Source organism: Engystomops pustulosus, chromosome 6 (genome assembly GCF_040894005.1).
Source record: "Engystomops pustulosus chromosome 6, aEngPut4.maternal, whole genome shotgun sequence".
In the NCBI taxonomy this organism is placed as follows: domain Eukaryota; kingdom Metazoa; phylum Chordata; class Amphibia; order Anura; family Leptodactylidae; genus Engystomops; species Engystomops pustulosus.
This window is the reverse complement of record NC_092416.1, coordinates 24,952,192-24,970,929: the sequence shown is the minus strand read 5'-3', so window position 1 is coordinate 24,970,929 and position 18,738 is coordinate 24,952,192. Positions and strand designations below refer to the sequence as shown.

The following is an 18,738-nucleotide window of genomic DNA, read 5'->3' as shown; positions in this document are numbered from 1 at the left end:
CACCAGCAAATCATAGTTGTCCAATAGGGATACGCCTTTCGTACGTGCGTTAGGACGTTGGGAAGACGCAGACTTTACGCTAAAGAGATGACGGGTAATGTAGTTCGGACGGCCGTTGGAAGGGAGGTTACATCCCAGAATGCTTTGCGTCAGGATGACAGTTGCTAGGAGACCTGGGGCCGGAAACGGCGGGAGGTTCGAGTGCAGGAGAGAAGTGGAGGTAACGAGCAATGGCGGATACCGGTGATGTGTACACATGTGTCTAAACACTGCGGCTTCTTAAGTGCCTTTCTATTTTTGTCTCCATAGTCCTGTATGAATATGAGGCAATGTATTCTATATGAGACATGTGTGCTCATTCACTGCAACTCTGGGACCCCTCTGGGGTGGGGGGCTGCGCGGGCGTCTCCCGGGCCCCCTCTGGGGTGGGGGGCTGCGCGGGCGTCTCCCGGGCCCCCTCTGGGGTGGGGGGGCTGCGCGGGCGTCTCCCGGGCCCCCTCTGGGGTGGGGGGGCTGCGCGGGCGTCTCCCGGGCCCCCTCTGGGGTGGGGGGGCTGCGCGGGCGTCTCCCGGGCCCCCTCTGGGGTGGGGGGCTGCGCGGGCGTCTCCCGGGCCCCCTCTGGGGTGGGGGGGCTGCGCGGGCGTCTCCCGGGCCCCCTCTGGGGTGGGGGGGCTGCGCGGGCGTCTCCCGGGCCCCCTCTGGGGTGGGGGGGCTGCGCGGGCGTCTCCCGGGCCCCCTCTGGGGTGGGGGGGCTGCGCGGGCGTCTCCCGGGCCCCCTCTGGGGTGGGGGGGCTGCGCGGGCGTCTCCCGGGCCCCCTCTGGGGTGGGGGGGCTGCGCGGGCGTCTCCCGGGCCCCCTCTGGGGTGGGGGGGCTGCGCGGGCGTCTCCCGGGCCCCCTCTGGGGTGGGGGGGCTGCGCGGGCGTCTCCCGGGCCCCCTCTGGGGTGGGGGGGCTGCGCGGGCGTCTCCCGGGCCCCCTCTGGGGTGGGGGGGCTGCGCGGGCGTCTCCCGGGCCCCCTCTGGGGTGGGGGGGCTGCGCGGGCGTCTCCCGGGCCCCCTCTGGGGTGGGGGGGCTGCGCGGGCGTCTCCCGGGCCCCCTCTGGGGTGGGGGGGCTGCGCGGGCGTCTCCCGGGCCCCCTCTGGGGTGGGGGGGCTGCGCGGGCGTCTCCCGGGCCCCCTCTGGGGTGGGGGGGCTGCGCGGGCGTCTCCCGGGCCCCCTCTGGGGTGGGGGGGCTGCGCGGGCGTCTCCCGGGCCCCCTCTGGGGTGGGGGGGCTGCGCGGGCGTCTCCCGGGCCCCCTCTGGGGTGGGGGGGCTGCGCGGGCGTCTCCCGGGCCCCCTCTGGGGTGGGGGGGCTGCGCGGGCGTCTCCCGGGCCCCCTCTGGGGTGGGGGGGCTGCGCGGGCGTCATTAATTCTAAAAAGAAATGTTCTGTGTTTAGGGTCAGAGACGTAGAGGAGTCTGTGAGACAGGAGGACGCTGCAGGGATCCCCAGCCATGAAGAGCAGGTGTGTGACCGGTCACTGATCTCTTCCTATTTGTCCTCTGCTGATAAAAGCTCCACTACAAGGTGAAAAGTGTCTTATCACTGGGGGTCCCACTGCTGGGCGCCCCAACACCACCACTTACAGCATAACTAATGTTTCACCAAAATTTCATAAATAAATCAAATGATGATAGTAAACTTTGTTTGTCTAATGAGGAGTTGTACAATTTCGGTATCAGTTCCTTACAGTTTTACAGATCTCTGCTTGCTGTCAATCTATAGGAAGTTTAATTGTTTACTTCCACAGGATAAACACGGATCCCTGGTCATGTGATGTCACACAGGTGCATGACTCTGTATAACATACAGCTGTGTGATATAAGGAGCCGTGCACCTATGTGATATCACATGACTTTCAGAAACACTGCTCACTAAAGGAGAAAGAAGGAGCAGCAACAGGACACAGAGAAGCTGCTTTACTTAGTCATTGTCCAGTGGTTGAAAAACAACAGCTCCTCCCCTGACTATAGGTGGAGTGTGGTATTACAGCTAAGTTCCATTCATTAGTATGTAGCTGATCTGCAATACAGGCACAAACCATGGTCTGGTGTGGCGCTGTTTTTGGTAGAAAGGAGACATTTTTTTTAACCTGCAATGCTTTAGTTGCTGGAGGATGATCACCCTCTGAATATCCTCCAGAGTATTTGCTTCTGCCTTGATCCCGTGCGCACTACTTCAGTCTGGGTGTCAGTCCTTGTATTAAAGGAGTCTTCCAGATTAGATTTAGTGCATTAATTATTCAGGAAACCCCAAATTGGGCAGGTATATAAAAGAACAGCTGTCCAGTCACATAGCTGCAGCTAGGGGGTGCACAGTATAATGCTATGAATACTCCTGGATAATAACTAGTTGTACCATTTAAAGCTAAAGCCGCCGTGTAAGTTCTGGGGCAGTGAACCTTTTCACCTCTCCTATTGTCTATACTCCTGGCTGAAAGCTGATCTGTACCTTTAATAATACATGAGCCCTGTGCGCCCGTCACCGATACCGCATTTTCCAGGCGGAGTGTCTATATCCAAATCTGATAGTGACCCCCTCCATACCTCTACTGATGTGGTATGTAATTATAATATGCTGATCAGCCAATTTACTGCTATGAGGACTCAGGACATGGCAGCTCGCTGTGTATGGGTGGTGTAGTCACAGATAGGTCAGAGCACCCATGCTGACCACTGACCACTGCTGGCTATGATAGAAAGGTGTCAGGACACACAGGACATGGCAGCTCGCTGTGTATGGGGGGTGTAGTCACAGAGGGGTCAGAGCACCCATGCTGACCCCTGACCACTGCTGGCTATGATAGAAAGGTGTCAGGACACACAGGACATGGCAGCTCCCTGTGTATGGGGGGTGTAGTCACAGCGGGGTCAGAGCGCCCATGCTGACCCCTGACCACTGCTGGCTATGATAGAAAGGTGTCAGGACACACAGGACATGGCAGCTCCCTGTGTATGGGGGGTGTAGTCACAGCGGGGTCAGAGCGCCCATGCTGACCCCTGACCACTGTTGGCTATGATAGAAAGGTGTCAGGACATAGGACATGGCAGCTCGCTGTGTATGGGGGGTGTAGTCACAGAGGGGTCAGAGCGCCCATGCTGACCCCTGATCACAGCTGGCTATGATAGAAAGGTGTCAGGACACACAGGACATGGCAGCTCGCTGTGTATGGGGGGTGTAGTCACAGAGAGGTCAGAGCGCCCATGCTGACCCCTGATCACAGCTGGCTATGATAGAAAGGTGTCAGGACACACAGGACATGGCAGCTCGCTGTGTATGGGGGGTGTAGTCACAGAGGGGTCAGAGCGCCCATGCTGACCCCTGATCACAGCTGGCTATGATAGAAAGGTGTCAGGACACACAGGACATGGCAGCTCGCTGTGTATCGGGGGGTGTAGTCACAGGGGGGTCAGAGCGCCCATGCTGATCCCTGACCACTGCTGGCTATGATAGAAAGGTGTCAGGACATAGGACATGGCAGCTCGCTGTGTATGGGGGGTGTAGTCACAGAGGGGTCAGAGCGCCCATGCTGACCCCTGACCACTGCTGGCTATGATAGAAAGGTGTCAGGACACACAGGACATGGCAGCTCGCTGTGTATGGGGGGTGTAGTCACAGAGGGGTCAGAGCGCCCATGCTGACCCCTGACCACTGCTGGCTATGATAGAAAGGTGTCAGGACACACAGGACATGGCAGCTCGCTGTGTATGGGGGGGTGTAGTCACAGCGGGGTCAGAGCGCCCATGCTGACCCCTGACCACTGCTGGCTATGATAGAAAGGTGTCAGGACACACAGGACATGGCAGCTCGCTGTGTATGGGGGGTGTAGTCACAGAGAGGTCAGAGCGCTCATGCTGACCCCTGACCACTGCTGGCTATGATAGAAAGGTGTCAGGACACAGGACATGGCAGCTCTCTGTGTATGGGGGGTGTAGTCATAGAGTGGTCAGAGCGCCCATGCTGACCCCTGATGGCTATGATAGAAAGGTGTCGGGACACACAGGACATGGCAGCTCGCTGTGTATGGGGGATGTAGTCACAGAGGGGTCAGAGCGCCCATGCTGACCCCTGATCACAGCTGGCTATGATAGAAAGGTGTCAGGACACACAGGACATGGCAGCTCGCTGTGTATGAGGGGGTGTAGTCACAGATGGGTCAGAGCCCCCCATGCTGACCCCTGACCACTGCTGGCTATGATAGAAAGGTGTCAGGACACACAGGACATTGCAGTTCCCTGTGTATGGGGGGTGTAGTCACAGAGGGGTCAGAGCGCCTATGCTGACCCCTGACCACTGCTGGCTATGATAGAAAGGTGTCAGGACACACAGGACATGGCAGCTCGCTGTGTATGGGGGGGTGTAGTCACAGGGGGGTCAGAGCGCCCATGCTGATCCCTGACCACTGCTGGCTATGATAGAAAGGTGTCAGGACATAGGACATGGCAGCTCGCTGTGTATGGGGGGTGTAGTCACAGAGGGGTCAGAGCGCCCATGCTGACCCCTGATCACAGCTGGCTATGATAGAAAGGTGTCAGGACACACAGGACATGGCAGCTCGCTGTGTATGGGGGGGTGTAGTCACAGGGGGGTCAGAGCGCCCATGCTGATCCCTGACCACTGCTGGCTATGATAGAAAGGTGTCAGGACATAGGACATGGCAGCTCGCTGTGTATGGGGGGTGTAGTCACAGAGGGGTCAGAGCGCCCATGCTGACCCCTGACCACTGCTGGCTATGATAGAAAGGTGTCAGGACATAGGACATGGCAGCTCGCTGTGTATGGGGGGTGTAGTCACAGAGAGGTCAGAGCGCCCATGCTGACCCCTGATGGCTATGATAGAAAGGTGTCGGGACACACAGGACATGGCAGCTCGCTGTGTATGGGGGATGTAGTCACAGAGGGGTCAGAGCGCCCATGCTGACCCCTGATCACAGCTGGCTATGATAGAAAGGTGTCAGGACACACAGGACATGGCAGCTCGCTGTGTATGGGGGGTGTAGTCACAGAGGGGTCAGAGCGCCCATGCTGACCCCTGACCCCTGCTGGCTATGATAGAAAGGTGTCAGGACACACAGGACATGGCAGCTCGCTGTGTATGGGGGGTGTAGTCACAGAGGGGTCAGAGCACCCATGCTGACCCCTGACCACTGCTGGCTATGATAGAGAGGTGTCAGGACACACAGGACATTGCAGTTCCCTGTGTATGGGGGTGTAGTCACAGAGGGGTCAGAGCACCCATGCTGACCCCTGACCACTGCTGGCTATGATAGAAAGGTGTCAGGACATAGGACATGGCAGCTCGCTGTGTATGGGGGTGTAGTCACAGAGAGGTCAGAGCACCCATGCTGACCCCTGACCACTGCTGGCTATGATAGAAAGGTGTCAGGACACACAGGACATGGCAGCTCGCTGTGTATGGGGGGTGTAGTCACAGAGGGGTCAGAGCGCCCATGCTGACCCCTGACCACTGCTGGCTATGATAGAAAGGTGTCAGGACACACAGGACATGGCAGCTCGCTGTGTATGGGGAGTGTAGTCACAGAGGGGTCAGAGCGCCCCATGCTGACCCCTGACCACTGCTGGCTATGATAGAAAGGTGTCAGGACACACAGGACATGGCAGCTCGCTGTGTATGGGGGGTGTAGTCACAGAGAGGTCAGAGCGCTCATGCTGACCCCTGACCACTGCTGGCTATGATAGAAAGGTGTCAGGACACAGGACATGGCAGCTCTCTGTGTATGGGGGGTGTAGTCATAGAGTGGTCAGAGCGCCCATGCTGACCCCTGATGGCTATGATAGAAAGGTGTCGGGACACACAGGACATGGCAGCTCGCTGTGTATGGGGGATGTAGTCACAGAGGGGTCAGAGCGCCCATGCTGACCCCTGATCACAGCTGGCTATGATAGAAAGGTGTCAGGACACACAGGACATGGCAGCTCGCTGTGTATGAGGGGGTGTAGTCACAGATGGGTCAGAGCCCCCCATGCTGACCCCTGACCACTGCTGGCTATGATAGAAAGGTGTCAGGACACACAGGACATTGCAGTTCCCTGTGTATGGGGGGTGTAGTCACAGAGGGGTCAGAGCGCCTATGCTGACCCCTGACCACTGCTGGCTATGATAGAAAGGTGTCAGGACACACAGGACATGGCAGCTCGCTGTGTATGGGGGGGTGTAGTCACAGGGGGGTCAGAGCGCCCATGCTGATCCCTGACCACTGCTGGCTATGATAGAAAGGTGTCAGGACATAGGACATGGCAGCTCGCTGTGTATGGGGGGTGTAGTCACAGAGGGGTCAGAGCGCCCATGCTGACCCCTGATCACAGCTGGCTATGATAGAAAGGTGTCAGGACACACAGGACATGGCAGCTCGCTGTGTATGGGGGGGTGTAGTCACAGGGGGGTCAGAGCGCCCATGCTGATCCCTGACCACTGCTGGCTATGATAGAAAGGTGTCAGGACATAGGACATGGCAGCTCGCTGTGTATGGGGGGTGTAGTCACAGAGGGGTCAGAGCGCCCATGCTGACCCCTGACCACTGCTGGCTATGATAGAAAGGTGTCAGGACATAGGACATGGCAGCTCGCTGTGTATGGGGGGTGTAGTCACAGAGAGGTCAGAGCGCCCATGCTGACCCCTGATGGCTATGATAGAAAGGTGTCGGGACACACAGGACATGGCAGCTCGCTGTGTATGGGGGATGTAGTCACAGAGGGGTCAGAGCGCCCATGCTGACCCCTGATCACAGCTGGCTATGATAGAAAGGTGTCAGGACACACAGGACATGGCAGCTCGCTGTGTATGGGGGGTGTAGTCACAGAGGGGTCAGAGCGCCCATGCTGACCCCTGACCCCTGCTGGCTATGATAGAAAGGTGTCAGGACACACAGGACATGGCAGCTCGCTGTGTATGGGGGGTGTAGTCACAGAGGGGTCAGAGCACCCATGCTGACCCCTGACCACTGCTGGCTATGATAGAGAGGTGTCAGGACACACAGGACATTGCAGTTCCCTGTGTATGGGGGTGTAGTCACAGAGGGGTCAGAGCACCCATGCTGACCCCTGACCACTGCTGGCTATGATAGAAAGGTGTCAGGACATAGGACATGGCAGCTCGCTGTGTATGGGGGTGTAGTCACAGAGAGGTCAGAGCACCCATGCTGACCCCTGACCACTGCTGGCTATGATAGAAAGGTGTCAGGACACACAGGACATGGCAGCTCTCTGTGTATGGGGGGTGTAGTCACAGAGGGGTCAGAGCGCCCATGCTGACCCCTGACCACTGCTGGCTATGATAGAAAGGTGTCAGGACACACAGGACATGGCAGCTCGCTGTGTATGGGGAGTGTAGTCACAGAGGGGTCAGAGCGCCCCATGCTGACCCCTGACCACTGCTGGCTATGATAGAAAGGTGTCAGGACACACAGGACACTGCAGTTCCCTGTGTATGGGGGGTGTAGTCACAGAGGGGTCAGAGCGCCTATGCTGACCCCTGACCACTGCTGGCTATGATAGAAAGGTGTCAGGACACACAGGACATGGCAGCTCGCTGTGTATGGGGGGTGTAGTCACAGAGGGGTCAGAGCACCCATGCTGACCCCTGACCACTGCTGGCTATGATAGAAAGGTGTCAGGACACACAGGACATGGCAGCTCGCTGTGTATGGGGGGTGTAGTCACAGAGGGGTCAGAGCACCCATGCTGACCCCTGACCACTGCTGGCTATGATAGAAAGGTGTCAGGACACACAGGACATGGCAGCTCGCTGTGTATGGGGGGTGTAGTCACAGAGGGGTCAGAGCGCCCATGCTGACCCCTGACCACTGCTGGCTATGATAGAAAGGTGTCAGGACACAGGACATGGCAGCTCGCTGTGTATGGGGGGTGTAGTCACAGAGGGGTCAGAGTGCCCATGCTGACCCCTGACCACTGCTGGCTATAATAGAAAGGTGTCAGGACACACAGGACATGGCAGCTCGCTGTGTATGGGGGGTGTAGTCACAGATAGGTCAGAGCACCCATGCTGACCACTGACCACTGCTGGCTATGATAGAAAGGTGTCAGGACACACAGGACATGGCAGCTCGCTGTGTATGGGGGGTGTAGTCACAGAGGGGTCAGAGAGCTTCTGCTGAGACTGGCTATATGATTTACAGAAAAGAACCATGAGGAAGATGGACATCTGGCCTTATGGCTCCTGTCTCCCTGAGGAGGAGAGGATGTCTGGATGCATTATGGGAAAAGGACTCATGGGATGGAGCAGCATACAGTTTTGGGTCATGTTCTGCATCCTGGCCTCATGTGGATTATGTTATGAGTGGGTCCACTACATAGAGGCTGCATATCAGTACCTGCAGGACTTCTGTGTATTGAAGGTTCTAAAGTTCTGGTGATGGATGGATGTAGTGTGTTCATGATATAGGATATATATAATATATGTATATATATACAGGACTCAGGGTTGTCATGTCTTTTGCAGCGTCGCTGTGTTTTCCAACCAGGGAGATCCTTTCCCAGTCCAGCCCAAGACTAGGACTCATTATCACCCCTCCACGTCCCAGACCCTGACAGAAGCGCAGAAACAAACCGTAAGTGGAGCAAACAAATGGTTAACTTCTGATAAAATGATGTAAACCAAAAATAATCTGGGAATTTCCTAATCTTGCGTCCATATGACTAATAGTTGCTGGATTGTTAGATCAGCGTTCTCCTTCGTTCTGTCTCTCTTCACACTGGCATCATGGCCTCCGTTTTTAACCAATATGGATCCACCATGAGCAGTTCCATGGTTTCCATTCTGGATAGTGAATGGATACGAGAGCGCTGTACAAAATATTACAGCTCCATGCAAATTGATCTCATCCTGTGCATCTCTGTCCAGGTTCTCAGTCCGGAACGGCTCCGGCCACTTCCTCACCATCTCTCTGATGCTCTCAGCCCCCCGGATCTCGGCTTCCTTGTGGGATCCCAGCGACTTGTACGTGGACTTCCTGAGTCAGACTCTTCAGAACCTTTTGATGAATCATGGCCTTCTACTGAGAGCAGCAGTAAGACTCCAGAACGGGATGAGAGGTCTGCTGCCTCCAACAGTGAGATGACTGACAAGCAGGGAACCCCGGGGTCTGAAGAATCCGTCCTTGCCAGGTATTAACACTGAACATAATGAATAGTGAGTGCAGCTCAGGAGTATAATACAGGGTGTAACTCAGGATCAGTACAGGATAAGTAATGTCATGTATGTACACAGTGACTGCACCAGCAGCAGAATAGTGAGTGCAGCTCTGGGGTATAATACAGGATGTAACTCAGGATCAGTACAGGATAAGTAATGTCATGTATGTACACAGTGACTGCACCAGCAGCAGAATAGTGAGTGCAGCTCTGGAGTATAATACAGGATGTAACTCAGGATCAGTACAGGATAAGTAATGTCATGTATGTACACAGTGACTGCACCAGCAGCAGAATAGTGAGTGCAGCTCTGGAGTATAATACAGGATGTAACTCAGGATCAGTACAGGATAAGTAATGTCATGTATGTACACAGTGACTGCACCAGCAGCAGAATAGTGAGTGCAGCTCTGGGGTATAATACAGGATGTAATTTAGGATTAGTACAGGATTTCTAATGTCATGTATGTACACAGTGACTGCACCAGCAGCAGAATACTGAGTGCATCTGTGGATTGTATTACTGTTTCTAATACTCTCTGGCCTTGAGGCTATGTTCATATTATTACTACTATATTTCCCTGTCTGTTATTTTAAAACACATTGTAACCTAATTTTGATGTGACAGGTACATAGCAAGATTTCGCAGTGGGCGTCCTGCCAGTCGCAGGGAGCGCTCTCCTCCATGCTCTGGACTAAAAGACTTTTGGTGGCTGCAGGAATCGCCTGATAGCCCAGAAGTACAAAGATTTAGGCCAGACTCGGGTGAGCAGGACTTAGTGTCCTATAGTAGCCTATGAAGATTCCTGTTATAAATGTTTTGGCCACAGGCCTCATGCACATGGCAAGGGGGAGGAGGAGTGAGCGCTCCTCACCCCTCCTCCCTCCATTGAAAGTCGAGTGGCCGTGCCGCAAATCGGGCAGAGTATAGCACTTGTCCTGTGTTGTGCAGCACAGCCGCTGGGCGGCTCGGCCACAGTCCAGTGAGTGATTAATGGGGAGCCCATATGGTCGTGTGAATGGGGCCATAGATTGTATCTGCTAGAACATACTGATGGCCGAACATTTAAACCTTTTAACTCTTGTTTGCTATTGCAGGAACCTCAGCTCCTCTGGCGTCTTCTCCGCACAGTCTGGAGAGGACCCCTACCCTTGAGGTAATTAAAACTGCAATGTGGTCCTTATGGGGGTGATCTTCTCAAAGTAGATGGTCGCTATGTATATTATAGGAAGGAACTGAAAATCTGTGGTCTGGAGGTGGGAGTGGTCTTCTCACAGCGAGGGGCTCATGGAGAGGTTTCACTATGCTTATTAAGGTATCTTCTCATATCCTCTTTCTTTAGGACAGTTCTCTGAATGACTCGAGGCTTTGTCCGGAGGATGTGGACATTGCGGGCCTCCAGCTCCGAGCAGGGAAGCTTATACTGCGGAGGTGAGCCCATCACATATCATGTATGTATATGACTTCAATAACGATTAGACACTGATGTAATAGGGAAGATAATTCCTTTGGTTTGGTTCACAAAAGAAGCTGAGCTGCAGTAACACAGTGTGGCCACTACACAGTGACTGGAGCTGTTCTTTCCTTTCTTTCTTTTCGTTGCGCCTGGTGCCAGAGGGGGAGTTACCGTATTTTTCAGACTATGTGACGCACACCCAACAAAAAGAAAATATATGTATATTTTACACCAATTAAAAATTTCCTATTGGTGTAACACAAGCACCGTACATTCAGCTTCATCCATTCATTCACATACCTGCTTCTTTCACTCACTAAGGTCCACGTTCTTTCCCTCTCAGGAACACACACAACACTGCTATACACGCATTTATATTAGGTGGAAAACCCCTTTAAGTCTCCTGGATCACTCCATAGTAATCCATCTTATCAGTTTCCCTGTATTTGTGTCCTGTGGCAGCGAGTCGTCCTTGAGCAGCGTGGGTCCTGTAAGCTCTGAAGGTCTGGGGTCTTCCCCAGGGTCCAATGTCACCAGCTCAGACTGTGCCAGCACCAGCAGGACAAGAGCGCCACTACTGGACACCGGTAGTAAGATTGTCTTCATGCACACACACTGGACTCCATTGGTTGGAGTATTTAACCCTTGTTTGTTTTAATAGCCCCTGTGGTACCTGTTCTACAACCTAACCTCCCGTCCATCCGAGCCAACACAAAACTAGCCCCCGAGGATGACATATTGTACCAGTGGCGATTGCGCAGGAAGATGGAGCAGGCACGAGAAGGAACTCTGCCCACCACAACCCGTAAACGCAGCCCATCGCCACCAATCCGTATCCCAAAGCAGGTGTGTACACGAGGCAAATGGTGATATTGTACCTCGCTTCAAGGGCCTCCTCACCATCCATGTAATGTCACCCTGCTCTCCACAGGTCGTATACACACAGGACACGGTTTACCAAGTATCACCACAAGGGACAGTAGAGAGCCCTAGTGCTTCGTCACAGCCACAGATCCCCATCTCTTGCCATAGCCAGGTCCCCGGGAATGTCCCTCCACATCTGCACCTCCTGTGTGATATCCTGCCCTGTGCCCGCAGCCAGAATGGGCAGAATGTCGCCCAGGTAAAGCAGAGAGAGGAGGAGGTGGTTCATGCGGCAGCTAGGCCTAGCAGGGATCAGACACTACTAGTAGGACGCACGGCGCAGCAGCCAAATCTGCATCAGGCGGCATCTTCTGAACTGCAGAGGAAGACTCAGCCGGTGGAGGAGAAGAAGATAAAAGCTAAAGGAGACAGAAGCAGGAGGAAAAGGGACAAGGCCGAAATAAGTCAGAAGGTTCCGGCAAGAAACGTTCCGGAGTCGCCAGTTCATCGAGCCATGGAGCAGGTACAATGTCCTAAACCACAGGAGCTTCATGAGGACTTTATAGGATCACTCCTGACCCGCACCTTCCTAACAAATGACAACTGTGAAATGCTAAAAGGGGTTTTCCAAATTCATGATAGACCAGGTTTATGGGTCACCTGTATGAGACCAGGGGAAGTCTGGCACTGATCAGCCCCATAGAGGAAGAAGCTGGAAGAACAGCTCCGCTCTCTTAGTGGTTGAACTGTGTAACTGCAGCTGTTAATTCTGTGAAGCCTCACTGATACCACAGATTGGTCATAAATATCATGAAGATAGAAACCCCTTTATAGTATCACAGTTTAGTGGTCAACTGTGTAATGCCAGAACGTGTGGGGTCCGGAGTTATCCCATACTCTAATGTAATGATGATTATTAGCATGTATTAGATCATGTAGCCCCCGTTCTGTGCTTCACCTTTCACGTCCGGTTTCTCCTCTTGGTTCCCCGTGACACGACAGGTGATCTCTGAGAGACTTTTCTCTCCTCTACCATCTCCCAAACCAAAGACTGAGAAAAGAGAGCGAATACGACCCTTAACCCCCTCCACGGAGGAGGACGATGCTGATCTGCAGCCGGTAGAGATTGCCGCTCATCTTCTAGAGGAAGCAGAAGGTAACGGCCTCGTGACACTGGGTTATTCTCTAGTGATCAGTCTGTATCACTTCTGACCTCTCCTCCCTCTTACACAGCAGACTCGGATGGCACAGATTTCGCCGATGACCCCCTGCTTCAGGTGTTGCGTATCCAACGCGAGTCGTTGCGATCCAGAATCCGGTAATGCAGCAGTTCTATTCAGAGAAAATATCCTGCAGTAAACTTTAGAATATCCCTTTAATGCTACATATTACACATAGCTGGTGTAATCACACTGAGCGGAGAGGGAACCTGTCACTAGATATAACCCCATTAAACAAGCAGCAATATGGAGAAAACACCCTGGGTTGTATAGAGGGGGCTTAAGGCATTTCTATTCAGAGAAAATATCCTGCAGTAAACTTTAGAATATCCCTTTAATGCTACACATTACACATTGCTGGTGTAATCACACTGAGCGGAGAGGGAACCTGTCACTAGATATAACCCCATTAAACAAGCAGCAATATGGAGAAAACACCCTGGGTTGTATAGAGGGGGCTTAAGGGGGATAAGTAAAACTCTTAAAGGTGACACTTTGTCATCGTGCCACAAGTGCCTCCATTAAGGTCAGTGGCGATTCTTATCTTTATGGTGACACCACAGCACGGTTCTAGGTGCTATAGAACCAAAGATAAAGGATTAAATTAACCCCCTCCCCCTGCAGCCTCTGAACTTGACTCATCTCAGGTGATATATGACTCTTCATTGCTCCTTTACACATGACTTTGAAGCTATGTATATATTAGTTTAAAGGGTGATAAGGTGATTCACATATAAGCTAAAGCTAGAAGCAACATTTCTACCTGTGAGGGGCCTAGGAATTTAGTGGGGTAAAATCTTTTGAAAATGCAGCTCTGGTTGTGACTAGAGCATAATATTAACTAACTTCTAGAGTAGAGCAGTAGTAGTTGTGAGATGCTTGTCGGTCCGGACTAACATTTGGTATCACATATTTTCTCCCCAGGGCAGTGGATTCCAGACTGGCCGAACTGGAGAAGCAAGACCCCGACCAGTGATCCCATCCCCCGACCTCTCACGTGTGTGTGATAGAAGTAATATTTATTACTGTACATACTATATTATATATTTAATGAGTAATGTTTTCTAATTTTCTTAATAAAAGAACGAGACAAATTTGTCAGTTTTAATTTTATTTATATGCCGCCAACATATTCTGCGCTGATGAATATGATGATGTCTGGGATCGGAACCTCTACAACCGCTTGGTGAACCCAGTATCCATAACCTGCCTGATGTATACATTACAGGAAAACTACCATCAAAAATCCATCATGATAAAACCAGGGGCACTTACTCATAGATGCAGGCACAGGGACTGTGGTAATCTCCTTATAGGTCTTATGCATGGCCTCCTTCCTTCGAAAACCATTTTTTAAAATGATGTGCTAGAAGGGCTCTGGGGGTTGTTACCAGATCTCCTCTGTGCTGTAGCTTCAAAAGCTGTTACATCTTCAGCACTTCACCCCTTCCACTTCCTAATGTAACCTCACACAGTGGGAGGGGTAAGTGCTCCTGCACAGTGTGACAGCCTGTGAAGTGTCAGCACGTAGGGGCTCTTGATAACCCCCACCCCAGAGCACTTTTGGCTCATTAGCATAATATTACAAGTCTATTTTTGAAGGAAGGAGGCCATGGATAACAGATAAAAGAAGATTATCACAGTCACAGTGCCTGGATCTATCATGTCCCTGGTTTATCATGATGGATTTTGATAAAGGATTTAATAATTCATCATCTGTATGAAAAGGGAGAGATCTCCGTTTCCATTCATGGACAGCAAGCAGAGGCTATTCAAAGTAAGTTGTGAACACACATTTCGGGTTATATGTAAACCTCTTACCTTTAGGCCCCTAGTGTGTGTTACCCGTACTGTACTGTTTTTATACAGGTAGCACACGGCCAGGTTCACCTCAATGGGTCATCCATTTGCCCACCGTACTGTGACATAGCCTCACGACCGCGCCAGAAGTGATAGGACGAGTCCTATCTCCAGCTGGATTTATGGTGTAGCTGTAAGGCTTCCTATGGAGCGGTGGGGAGCGCCGTATGCTATGCCCAGGTGATCACACGGCTGAGTGCAAGGGGCCATACAATGACAGAAAAGAAGAGTCGCCATGTTGAATGCTGAAATCTTATGTGCTGGGGGGGAGGAGCTTGCTTGCAGGAGTCTCGGGTGTGGAGGTGGTGTTAGCAGCTAGACACAGATGCATTCCTATCAGTCTAACGCTAAAATAAAGCAACTTTGCAAACCGTTTTCCTGAAAAAATTCCATACCTTTTTCTGTCTAAAGTTAACATTTAAACTTGTTTGTCTCCACGGTAACAGACTACAAAGAAACCCAGTGTAGTCTGCTCCTGCAGTCGCATGAGTTTCTTTCTTCTACTGTTCCTTTAAAAAAAATAAATTGTTGCAATTTTTTACTACATTTAGTTGAATTTAAATATCCCTTATACCCCAGAATTCGGCTTTAAAAATTTCTGTTGTAATGAGAGAAAAACAAAATTTTTCTTCCTCGGTTGTTTCTTTGGCGGATGTTTAGATTATTGCTTTATACACTGTTTGCTGGCATTCCTACTGTCCGGGAACTCTATGGCAAAGTCTCCAAACACAACCAAAGCCTCTGCAAGAGTCTGAAGATCCTTGTAAAGACAATCATGGGATGATGGGACATAAATGGTTAAACTGATGAATAGAATGCAAGAACTACAGTGAATACTGACACAGTATATAGAAGAGCAGCCTGTAACATTCTATCTAATGCAGAATTAGATTCTTATTATTATGGATGTAGTTTGGGAATCCTGTCCCTTTAAACCAGAAGTATCCGTGTATTTCCCGCTGGTTGGGAGCTGCAGGCCGCGTGACCCCCGGCTGTAGGGTTATGTTGACAATAGGTTATTCGCTGCTGGGTAGGTAATGTGTTATTACGCCGGCTCAGGTGAGCTTCAGCTGCTACCACCAGCTCAGAGCTGCTCCCACAGATACTGCGGCAGGAAAGGGGTTAACCAGCGGCTTCCCCTTTAAGCTGCTGGACAGGCTTCCTCTTCAGTGTTGCAGAGTTAAGTTCCACGTTTGCAGAAACAAAGACTCTCTCACTTTTGCACACAAACGGCGGAGCACAGACTGATACCTGGCCGACAGGTGAGTCCTGCCCCTGTGCTATCCCCTCTGTAGCCCCCTACAGGTGAGTCCTCCCTCTCTGCCACCCCCAGGACCCCCTCTGAGCCCCCTACAGGTGAGTGCTGCCCCTCTACCACCACCAGGAGCCCCTACTGGTGAGTCCTGCCCCTGTGCTATCCCCTCCATAGCCTCCTACAGGTGAGTCCACCCCTTCTGCCATCCCCAGGACCCTCTGCTGAGCCCCCTACAGGTGAGTCCTGCCCCTGTGCTATCCCCCTCGTAGCCTTCCTGCCCTTCTGCCAACCCTAGGACTCTCACCTGAGCTCCCTACCGTTGAGTTCTGCCACACCTGGGTGTTTCCTTTTAAGCCCCCTACACATGACACCTGCCACCGTCTGGCCCCCCTCCTAAGCCCTCCACAATAAAGTCCTGAGCCCCCTTCTAACACCCCCCCTACAGTTAAGTCCTGTCCCTAGACCCTCTCCTCAGCCCCCTACAGACTAAACCCCACTACTAAGCTTACTACATGTCATTACTTCTATTTGTTGTGCACAGAAAACTTCTGAAATCCCTTTATAGATCCAATTGAAAACTCAAACTTCTCACAACTGAGGGTCTTGTACAGTGTATCAGTATGGATAACGACTTTTTCGATAAATATGGGAGCATCACAATTTGCACTTTTGCTGACTGTTTGCTACAATGTATCAGTCTTTAGAGCATTCTCTATGAATTAGAGGAGGCACATGTATTACTCTCCTGTCATTGGACTCCAAGCTGACAGCTGTTATCTACACTGACACATTGTAACACGTCTTGTACAGAACTCTCATGTGGATCACATCCCAAACCTTGTACATGTCATTACTGAGGGTTTGCTACAATGTATCAGTCACTACTCAGATAAATTAAGCAACTGCAGGTATTGCTCTCCTGCCTCTAGTCTGACAGCTGTCATCTACCCAAATACATTGTTACAAGTCTTCAGCTGTGAAAGGTGCTATACAAAGCTCTCGTATAGATTGCATCCAGACTTTGTACCTCTCGTAGCTGAGGGTTTGCTACAATGTACCAGTCTAAATGATTTTCTGTATGATAAGTAAAGTAGTAGCTACAAAAGCTCTGAAGTCCTTGACTCATTGTAACAAGCCCTCTACTGTAAGAAGCAGAAGACCTGGATGGGGTTTCTACTTCTGGATTGTTTCCATTTACTGGCAGCCAGCAGAGATCTTGAAAGAGATTAAGGATTGACATTCAGAGTCTATTGTACGCTGTCAGTCAATCCAATTCTCTAAATGCAGCAGCCAAACCAATTTGTCTCCATACAAACTTAGCTTTCATATGCTAACTTTTCACAGCTGGTGCTTTGTGACATTGTGTCAGTATAGATATGTCACCTTGGCAGCAATTTGTGATAGCTTTTGCAAATTGTCTGCAGCGAGACACTATAACAAAATCTCAGATGTCTGAAAAGAAATAAAGCCTTGTAAGTTTTCAGCATCAGGATTAAGGAATTGGGGAGAAATTAGCATGCTCGACCTTGTGTATAGAAGTACTAACCAGACCTAGTACTTCTCACATCTGGGGGTTTGCTACATTGTCTCAGTGTATTTATAATAAGCACGATTACCAATTTCTCCTGGACCTCAGTCTATTAGAAAGTTGCAGAACTCTTCATATTAGGTTGTATCCCCCGCAGTCAGGCGATGGCGTGTGAGGTCTATGTGGTTTTATGTAGAGCTTCCTCATCTGTACTATATTATCCTCGTCTCCGTCTCTCATATCTTTGGGGTCTGTATCGTCTAGATCTGAGGTTCCTGTTTTGTACACTGTGACCTTTGCTCAGTCACATAATCAAACAGGATGGAGCTGGACACTGGCTGGACATACAGGGGGAAGGGGAGAGAATCTATAGACCTGCAACCCCTTTAAGAAGTTTTTTTTTTGGGATATTTTTTAAAATTTTCCTAAAATTGCTCCTATTGTTATATTCTATGCTTGTATGAGGGGGCCCCTCTGTAATGAGATTAAATAGTTACCTCCAATCTAAAGGGGGTGGTCATGGGCAAAAAAAATGCCAGAGAGTCTTATGTATAAATGTGTACGCTTCTATATATTTTAGAGGACATATTGTGTTTACATCAGTGGAGATAAGGGGCTACAAATTATTTGGATCTATAATATAATATATATATGTGTGTGTGTGTGTATATATATATATATATATATATATATATATATATATATATATATATTATACTCTCAGCCATTCACAAAGCAGAGAGAAGTCACATGACAGGAAATACCGGTGACTGTATTTCCCATGTTTGACCACTAGGGGGGCAGTCTGATGTTGTGGTACAGAGTGACAGCAGTACATTGATTTCCTCTCCTAGAATGTCTCCACCCTGACAAGTGCAGGTTTGTTGAAGTTTTCTATAATTGTCTGTAATTCTTTATCAGATTTATTTATGGGACCCTTGTTTTTATCCCCTCAGATGTGAAATGGATCATGTGACCCATCAAACCCAGCCTCTGCTTAAAGATGAAACACAGACCCAGGTAAGGAAAGTGTTAAATTATAACACTGCTGTGTACACTGTCGTATTATTATTACACATTAGTACTATAATATATCAGGAGTGTAATAATGATACTACAGTGCACAGAGCAGTGCTATAATGTATCAGGAGTGTAATAATGATACTACAGTGCACAGAGTAGTGCTATAATGTATCAGGAGTGTAATAATGATACTACAGTGCACAGAGCAGTGCTATAATGTATCAGGAGTGTAATAATGATACTACATTGTACAGAGCAGTGCTATAATGTATCAGGAGTGTAATAATGATACTACAGAGCGTTCCAATATTGATATGTCAGT

At 50.7% G+C, this 18,738-nt stretch overlaps 2 protein-coding genes across 11 annotated transcripts in view; both read left to right on the top strand.

Annotated features, from left to right (window-relative positions):
* Positions 1-39: 39 nt before the first annotated feature.
* Positions 40-13,844, top strand: PROSER3 (proline and serine rich 3). Of its 6 annotated transcripts, none has more exons than XM_072155142.1 (13): positions 40-220; positions 1,438-1,504; positions 8,518-8,626; positions 8,920-9,182; positions 9,838-9,974; positions 10,308-10,366; positions 10,553-10,641; positions 11,102-11,256; positions 11,328-11,512; positions 11,598-12,053; positions 12,533-12,686; positions 12,764-12,848; positions 13,675-13,844. In XM_072155142.1, the coding sequence occupies exons 2-13, from the start codon at positions 1,494-1,496 to the stop codon at positions 13,724-13,726; spliced, it is 1,755 nt and encodes a 584-aa protein (XP_072011243.1). In that variant the 5' UTR covers positions 40-220; positions 1,438-1,493; the 3' UTR covers positions 13,727-13,844. The 6 variants fall into 6 exon arrangements, with proteins under 6 accessions (XP_072011243.1, XP_072011246.1, XP_072011245.1 ...); XM_072155145.1 differs by having other exon boundaries at positions 41-220; positions 11,129-11,256; XM_072155144.1 differs by having other exon boundaries at positions 41-220; positions 12,767-12,848.
* Positions 13,845-15,676: 1,832 nt separating this feature from the next.
* Positions 15,677-18,738, top strand: part of ARHGAP33 (Rho GTPase activating protein 33) — a 70,616-nt gene continuing 67,554 nt past the window's right edge. For all 5 annotated transcript variants that reach the window (XM_072155141.1, XM_072155140.1, XM_072155136.1 and 2 more), the window contains exons 1-2: positions 15,677-15,872; positions 18,350-18,413. In XM_072155141.1, the coding sequence (XP_072011242.1) occupies positions 18,397-18,413 (17 nt within the window). In that variant the 5' untranslated portion in view covers positions 15,677-15,872; positions 18,350-18,396. The remainder of the gene's footprint in view (positions 15,873-18,349; positions 18,414-18,738) is intronic.

What these genes read in the sequence shown, in the direction of transcription:
- PROSER3 (XM_072155142.1), top strand. An exon ending in GCCACTACTGGACACCGGTA is followed by an intron (nt 11,257 to 11,327) that starts GTAAGATTGTCT and finishes TTGTTTTAATAG; the next exon opens with CCCCTGTGGTACCTGTTCTA. An exon ending in TTCATCGAGCCATGGAGCAG is followed by an intron (nt 12,054 to 12,532) that starts GTACAATGTCCT and finishes GTGACACGACAG; the next exon opens with GTGATCTCTGAGAGACTTTT.